The sequence below is a fragment of the Limulus polyphemus genome, unplaced genomic scaffold (assembly GCF_000517525.1).
Source record: "Limulus polyphemus unplaced genomic scaffold, Limulus_polyphemus-2.1.2 Scaffold1567, whole genome shotgun sequence".
NCBI classification, from domain to species: Eukaryota; Metazoa; Arthropoda; class Merostomata; order Xiphosura; family Limulidae; genus Limulus; species Limulus polyphemus.
Window position 1 is genome coordinate 91,420 of NW_013667177.1, and position 8,836 is coordinate 100,255.

Sequence of the window (8,836 nt, forward strand, 5' to 3'; positions counted from 1 at the left end):
TTTGTGCGAAATTCAACAAACAAACAAACAATCTATCCTTGTAAGTAATTTATAATTGATGTTCCTGTTATTTTGTGCTAATTTAAGGGAAATTGGTGAAATCCTTACTGACTTCTGAAATTATTAAAATCTATAGAAAATCCGGGACCTTGGAATTGGTATGAAAAATTCTGTTCAAGAACCTGAAATCTCTAAATAAATTCTGGAAAGTGGAAACTGTATCTGATTAGCAGGGATTTTCTGAGTAGCAGTTCCATGTCAGACTTATTTGAATTGAGAATTTTTAAAATTATCAATATTAATTTGTATTTAAGTTGTTTTTGTTTGTTCAAATTGCAGAAGTGCAAAAATTTAAGTTTTAACTGTTTAAAAAGTGTGACTTTTAAGCGTTAATTAGCAGGTAGTTTTTTACGTATTTTAATTTCAGTTAGTTATTTTATGGGATATAGTGTACTTGACTTTGATTTTAATATTTTTACTAGTTATTGTTTTATTTTTTGATAGCAACTTACTGAAGATAACTTAGGTCTGATCCAAAATATCTATTATAATAACACTCAGTTTTTGTCTGTCCTGAAAATATGTGTATACATGCACATTTAGATGTGCATCTTACTATCTAATTGTGCATGTTTATACACTTCATTCCAACGAATATAAACAAAAGGCGAAGGTAAATATACTTTAGTACACATTTTGTACAACATATTAAAAGCTTATGAGAGTTTTTTAAAAGATCTAATGTTAGGACATAGAATGACATTATAAGTTTATTTATTGATAATATTAAGTATGGTAAAGTTACTAAACTAAAGCAAAAAACGTTCACAAGTTACAGTGTTAATATATATCTTTATCAATTATATAGGCTATATTTAATAAAGGCATAAGTAAAGTTAGGCCTAAGACAAGTTGGATTATAGATTCAGGTATCCGCAATTAGAATTCCTTTCTATTGCTCTAGAAATTCTTATTTAAAGAAGCACTGTTGCATCAAATATACTAATTTGACCAGAAATGTTTTGTGGGTCTCTGCTGGTTAAGAAATACTTTATCATTTCTCCAATGTGTATTAATCTGTTTCTCTCTTTCTTATTGTTCTGTTAGCAATATTTGTTTATATGCTAACCCTTTTCTAAAAGGTTGCTTGTAAATGTTTGAAATCATCCATATTTTGCCAAAACCTTTTACCTTATGAAAATTTGCATATATATTATTAATGATTTTGACATTCACATATCTCAACAGGAAGTAATGCACAAAATATTACTTAAAGCATGAACTTTTACATATATCATTTTAAAAGCTTTTGTTTGTTTTTACAGTAAACATGGTCGAGAGTTAATTGCTACAGTACGAATTTCTCTTTCTGTGTTGAATCGACTTTTACTTCTACGAACAACTGTGGCAGAAATTGTAACCACTTCTGATGAAATGCAAACAACTGAATGTCCTCTAGAACGTGCTCTGTTTGCACAACCAACTCAACGTAATAAGCCTCATACAATACTGTCTATAGCCTATTATGTTTTTCAACGTCAAGACCCTCGCCTTGCTACTTTATCTGTTCAACTCTTGAAACGGATTGCTAAGGTAAGAGGTCAAGTCAAATGTCTAGTTGAAATGTAGTGATTATAATAGAAGAATTTTTAAATTGTTGGGCTGTGTTAAATTTTACATTGACATTTTGCAGATTGTATTCGGTAGTTTTTTGCAATGATACTTTTAAACTTTTTGTTTTATTCTAATAAAATTTCTGGTATAGGAATACCTTCTTGATTTTCAAAACATTTTTATCACTGAATTTGTTACTGTTTTTTGCTTAATGAAATATAATTTAGTCATAATTAGGACTTATTAATATTAGAAACTGGTTTATCAAATATATAAATGAATTATTTTCATATTGTTCCAGGAAATTACATTTCATTTAAGCAAAGAAGTGACACTGGTATATTTTTAGTTTTGTACTTAATATTCATAAATAAGTGTATGGAATAGATAGGACCAACATGGGATATTAAGTTAACTCGATCCAAACAGATGGGTGTTTGGATCCAAACTTTACAGATGGGTGTTTGGATCATTTTGATTGCATATTTAAAACTTCTGTGCTTTCAAAATTTGATTACAAAATATAATTCTAATTTTTTTTTCAACAGTTTTTATATTCTACATTTTGAAAAATTTATATCTTAGTATTATACAATGTTAATCTAGTTTATTTCTTAAATAAAATTTAATACGTGTATAATTTTTCAGTCCTGTCATGACTCTGTGTGTTTGAACTATAAACCTCAGCTTTTAGATTTTTTTACTGGTTCCTAACCTTATCTGTATTTCTCCTAAACACATTTAAACTTGTTTGGTTAGTTTGATGCTAATTTTATTCTTCTCTGCCTTCAGTTTGTTCAAGTGTTAAGTTATTGGTTGAACTTGCATTTATATTACTGCTTAGGATGTTCTTGAGAACTTTTAATGGTTCTCAGTTTTGAAAAGGAGATAAAGCCTAAATCCAATAGTCATATGAAAGGGGAATTTCTAAACTTTAATGCTGTGTACTCGAAATTGCAACAGTCCTGTATAAAAATTTTTATGCTTTAGCTGTGTTCATAAATTAGTAATGAAAGAACTTCAGGACAAAATTTTGAAATCCATTCCAACTAATTAGTGAAATGTAATTTTTTATAGTTAATACTGATGATCCTTTCATTTCCAAATATATTTCTATGTTATGTTATGTCTTTTAAAGCTACCAAAATATTCTTCTACTACAAACCATCAGGTAAGGGTTTGTGGGTTTCAGAGGAGAGAAAGGTAAGCTAAAGCCTGTGAGGGCAATCTGTTTGAATGACACTTTTTTATGTTGAAATAATTGTATGTTTATTGTATTCAAAGATATAAAAATACAAGAATTTCTTATTTATTGACAGTAGACTATAATTATAAGATATAAATTGATCCTGACCCAAAAATATAAATATGATATTTGACAAGGTTGTTGGTATTACTATTTTGAAAGGTGAGATAATTGTTCACCAGTAAATCTTTGTCAGTCATGCTTCTATGTATGATTCACAGCAGAAAATTAGATTTTGGATAAAGCAAAATAAAGTTTGTGTGCTTTACTCTTTGTATAAACTGTATGTTAACTCTCTCAACATGGGCTTGGTCAATTTGATGGACCACGTGACCTCTTTGTACTCGTTTAAAGTCTTTATAGATTTAATACTTCTAATTTTCAATATAGTGTGTGTATATCTTCATAATATTTGGCAATCTTTTATTTAATTTTATAAGTCTTTCACATACAAAAAATCATATTTTTTAGTGGAGTATTTTTAATAAGATACAATAAAGATTTGTCCATGAATATATTGAGTATTTGTTTTGAATAGTCCATGTTCAAAGTAATTTTTATGTTAAAATTAAAAAATACTTTTCTTCCTCATCTCAAAATCTGAAATTTCCTTTGTGTAATCCCTAAAACCTCCTAAATGCATTTCAAACATTTTTTTCAGTAAAACTTTATATTTTTTCTGTTATTTTCTCTACCCTATTCCAAAATGGGATCGGTCAATTTGACCAACCTCATACCCCCCATAAAAAATTGAAATAAACCTAAATTACCTCATTTTTCTTTCTAGAATGATTTCAAATTGTAACGTGAAACTACATTCATTTATCTTAAGTAGCTATAAGTTTGTAACAGCATACATCTATTTATAATTAAATTTTATTGTTTTATTGCCTTTTGAACCATATCTAACTACTATCTGCACCATTATAAGTTGTAAATCACTCTGGGAACATACAGCTCACATTACACTAACGAATTACATTACCCACAAGCAGCTGCTCACTCGTACCTCATGAAACATTTTTATTATAATAATAATATTATTATTTATTTTACCTAATCTATTCTTAACAAACCTAAGAGGATCCCTATTTTTACATTTTAGTTATTTTTATAATTATACATAAAGAATAAACATGAAAAACAAGAAATAAAATATTTAACCAATCTTCTTTTTTCTTGCTGTTGGGTTTCGAAGTTAACCCTAATTTTGTATGCTATAGATAGTAATGCACTTAATAATTTTCATTGAATTAAATAATACACCAAACAATATAGACTAATAACGTGCAAAAAGTAGATAAATACACTTACCTCTCAAAATTTTCCTGGCTATCTAACTATGAGACAAGAGACGTTACAAATTTCTCTAATCTAGTTGTTAACTTTCCAATGGGAATGAACTGTGTATTATAAGTGAAATTGACACTTAAGTGTTCAGAACACAACATTATACAATGTGTCATTTGATAGATGAAAACCTTGACTTTCTATTGGCTGTTGGATAATATATAATTAAAGGTAAGAGAAAACTATCAACGAATTTTGAAAGAGAGGATGTGAATGGTGGGTGTGGCAGGAGGGGTCTGATTTTCTGTTTGATAGTTCACAGCAATAACACCAACGATCGAGGAAACTACATTAAATTACATTGTCTTTGCCTAGAAACCATGCAGGTGTAGCACAGAGTATATTACAGACTTGTAAACGGAACTTTGTCAGGAATTCTACTTAAGTCGCATTCGGCATTCTACCTGAAATTTGACTAAAGTCACGTACGGCAGTGAAAGGGCTAATAAAATTTTGAGTGTAAGACACTAAAACCTTGTGTCATGTGCAGTAAAGGATACCTGTGGTGATAGGTTAATTGAATGTTTTTGTATGTTTCGTTTCTTCAATCTGTTATTTTGATGTTCACCTATTTAGAAGAGAAGAAATCTCAGTAAGGGACATCCTATTACTGATATTTCAGTTGTTAATACTTTTCTATCAAAATTTTGTAGGAATTCCCAATGTCTGTGCTGGCATGTTTAGGAACAGAATCAGAAGCTGTAAAAGATCATCTGCTGCTGTTGTTGCAGTCACTGACAGTTGACATCCGGTTGAAAGTAGCCATTTTGGAGTTTTTGACAACATGTGTGGCATATCAACCTGGCCTGATTGAAATGTTTGTTAATCTTCCTTTAGAAAAGAAAAAAAAAGAGATGGTAAGTACTAGTATGTTGAGTTGGTTGAGTCGACTGACCTTGTAACCACTTTTGTACTCGTTGTAGTTTTTGTACTGTAACTTTTAATACACTTTGTGTATCTTCACAAAATTTGTCAGACCTTTAAGAAACATTACAAGTCTTGCTTATACAAAAAATCAAATTTTTTAATGAAGGGTTTTTACTAAAGACATATTTGGGAATATATATAGTCTATTTTTTCTACTATTCAAATTGCAAAGTGATTTCCATGTTACGATTTAAAATACTTTTCTTCATCTCAAAGATTTCAAATTTTATTTGCATAATTTCTAAAACCTTCTAAATAAATTTCAAACGTTTTTTTTCCACTAACATTATATTTTAACAGTTATTTTTTCTACCCTAACTTTATACAAGGTTGGTCAATTTGACCTTGTAACCATAAAAAAAAATCTAAGTAAATCTAAATTACCCTTTCTTCTTTCCAGAATGACTTAAAATTTTAATAGGAATCTATATATGTTTATCCTAAATAGCTTAAATCTCATAACAGTATACATCTGTTTGTACTTAAATTTTATTGCCCTTTGAACTGTGTCTAACTAATTATCCCACCACACAAGTTGTAAATCACTTAGCTAATGTGTAGCTCATGTTACCCTATTGAATTATATAAGGCATAGGCTACTCACAAGTGTACCTCATGAAAATGTTTTTATTATTTTTTTTTATCTTACCTAATCTAACTTTATCTAACACAAGAAATCTATAATTTTTAAATTTTGATGACTTTTATAATAATAGATAAAGAATACACATGAAAAACAAGAAATATAATATTTACCTGGATCATCTTTTTTTTTGCTATCAACTGTTGATGAAACTTAACCCTACTTTTTTATATTAATGGTACTAATACACTAAATTTTTTATTTATACAAAAAAATGCATCTAAAAACACAGAATAATAGCACATAAAAAGCAGATAATATCCTATAAATATCATATTTTTTTTTGGTCTTCTAACTATGCGATAAGAGCAATTAAAATTTCAGCTAAACCCATCAATGTGTTTCCCATGGGAATAAAGTTTGAACTAGAAGCAAAATAGACTATTCTCTGCTAAGAAAAGAATATACTATAATACCTCATTTGATAGATTAAAACTTTGGCTTTCTGTTGGTTATAAAAAATATAGTATTAAATGTCTGATAGAACTATTGGCAATTTGTGAAAGAGAGGGTGTGACTGGTGGGCATGGCAAGGAGGGTTTAATTTTCTATTTTATGGCTGTGTAACAAAATAAGATTAAAAGTTATAAAGGTTATTCTTTGCCTGAGTGATAACTATTATAATGAGTAATTTATGTTAAATTCTGTAATTTAGAGAAGAGGAGATACCTAGAGAGCAAATGTCACAATTCTCATACTAGTGTAAAATTGAGGATTTTTTAAAATATTTTGTTATGAAATTAAGAACTTAAAACTTGTATAATATTAAAATTTGATTTATCAACTATAGTTTTATGCTAAGTTTATTTATATACCATATTAATAAAGTGGTTTAATTACATTTTGAATGTAACTCTAAAAAGTTGACATGCATACTTTGAACTGCCAGTAATGAGAGGGTTAATCAAAATATTTTGTTTGTTAAATTACTCTACTTGTTCTTTATTCAAAATTGATAAATAAGTTAACCTTAATTATGTCACAAATTTACTTTTTTCGAAAATTATCTGATCATTTATATTGGTCACATATTGTCTGTGAAGTATTTGTCACACAAAGACTAAAATCAGTGTTCTTTGGTGTAAGATTTTTATTCTTTTTTCTGAATGAAACATAGTGCTCAACATTATAAAGTCACTTTTCTAACAGAAGGAAGATGAAGAAACGGGAAGCTGTCTACCAAAAGTGTTAGAAATTCTCCAAGAAAAGAAAGAGGTAAGCTCATAAATGATAAACATTGATGGAGTGATAAGGAGAATGACAACTTGGTTTGTGCTGTGACAAAACTGGCATTATTAAAAAACCCAAATTCACCTTTCAGAAAAGTAATGTATGTCCTTTTGAGATTATTTTTTGGCATTGAGTAGATACTCAATTGTACATATTCAAAATAGTAACTCCTTATCAATTGTCTTGAAAGATACTTGTTTTAGTTACTTGAAGGCCAACAATATAAATTTATAAAGATCTGTTTTGAAAAATTATTAGTATTACTCCTGTATTAATACAATAGTGATATAGATAAATTCAATACCTAGTTATTATCTTGAAGAATTGTACATTTCCCATTAAGATTTTTGAAACTTTCTTTCTATGTAACTCAGCATTGTTGTACTGATAGACATTTGCATATTTGCTTGTTAAAAATCCTGTCCTTATCTTTTTAGATGTGGAGAACAGGTGACTAACTTAAATTATTGATTGATTTGAGATAATATTGAATTTTATTTTGAGGTGTTCAATGTATGTTAAGAAAAGGTGAGAAAATATGCAATGGTACATAAAAAGTATAGAATAATAAAGTCTTAAGTATTAAATTTCTTAAACTTGAATTTTCGTACCATCGTAGTTGAGATTTGATTTTACACTTCTTGAATGATTATATTGCCTAGTTATAAAGTTTCTTGGTCTATGAAATTTTCACCAAACAGTGCATTTTGTGTTGAACTAACTATAAAGAATTTCTGCTGTCCATAATACTTCATTTAGCTAAAATTGAATTGTCGACTTCCTAAAGAAAAGAGGCATAAACTACTTTAACTTAGAGGATTTTGTCTTTTTTTATAATAAGCTTAATCCCATTTATATACTTTCAGTGTAAATAGTGAAGAGGGTAGGATCTTGTGATGTTAGTACTTTGTTAATATGTGTATAGTGCTTATTGACAAAATTAGTATAGAAGAACTTTGGGTTTTGTTTACTGAAATGATTAATTGCAAGCTTAAGAATCAGTTGTATATAAGTAATTTCTTTGTGCTCATTTTAATGATATACTCAGTTTTTAGTTACACAAAATGTTTATTAATATTGATTTTAGGACATCACCAACCAATAAGGTTAGTAGGTTAGGCATAAAAGTAAGAGTTTAAAAATAAACATAACTTTGAGTTTGCATAAAAAATTTTAAATAGGAAGCAATTTTTGAAGTGAAATACAAGAGTAACTAATTACAAACTTAAAGGTTAGGTTAGAGTTAAGCATTTTGTGGCTTAAACAGTGTTCTGTTACTTCTTTTCCTATTTTATAGACTTTTTGTGGTCTGTTCAAATGCCATTTTTAACAAAAGAATGTGTGAAATAGTAGTTATTGCTGGTCAAAATATGTGACTGTTTCTAATGTGAATCCATGACTTTTGTTTTAAATAATAATTTCTACCTGTTTGATAACCTAAAAACCTATGTGAAGTCTAATTTAGGGTTGGGCAGCATTAAAACCATTATATCATGGAATACTAAAGTAGTTTTGATATAAAAAAAGAAAAGAATAAACCCTTCTTTTGATGAGGCTTGAGAGACTCTTTAAGGTATTTATTGGTGATGAACTGAAAGGAGTTTTAAATTAAGTCTTTCAACATGGGCTTGGCCCTTGGGACCGACCTTGTAACCATTTTGTGCTTGTTATAGTTTTCATGCTATAACTTTTAAATTAGTAAGCAAATGTTAACAAAATTTGGCAGATTATCAGATTGTCATACTCAAAATATCAAATTTTGTTATTAAGTCTTAAAGTTTTTAAAGCAATGTTTTTCTCATGTCTTTTATTTCTTTTCGCATGTT

General features: G+C 28.4%; 1 protein-coding gene across 1 annotated transcript in view; it reads left to right on the forward strand.

Moving 5' to 3' along the window:
• The window catches only part of LOC106464133 (nucleoporin NUP188 homolog), a 112,407-nt gene that overhangs the window by 38,031 nt on the left and 65,540 nt on the right, over positions 1-8,836 (forward strand). The window contains exons 13-15 of the mRNA XM_022391813.1: positions 1,326-1,593; positions 4,864-5,067; positions 6,930-6,995. Of these exons, the coding sequence (XP_022247521.1) occupies positions 1,326-1,593; positions 4,864-5,067; positions 6,930-6,995 (538 nt within the window). The remainder of the gene's footprint in view (positions 1-1,325; positions 1,594-4,863; positions 5,068-6,929; positions 6,996-8,836) is intronic.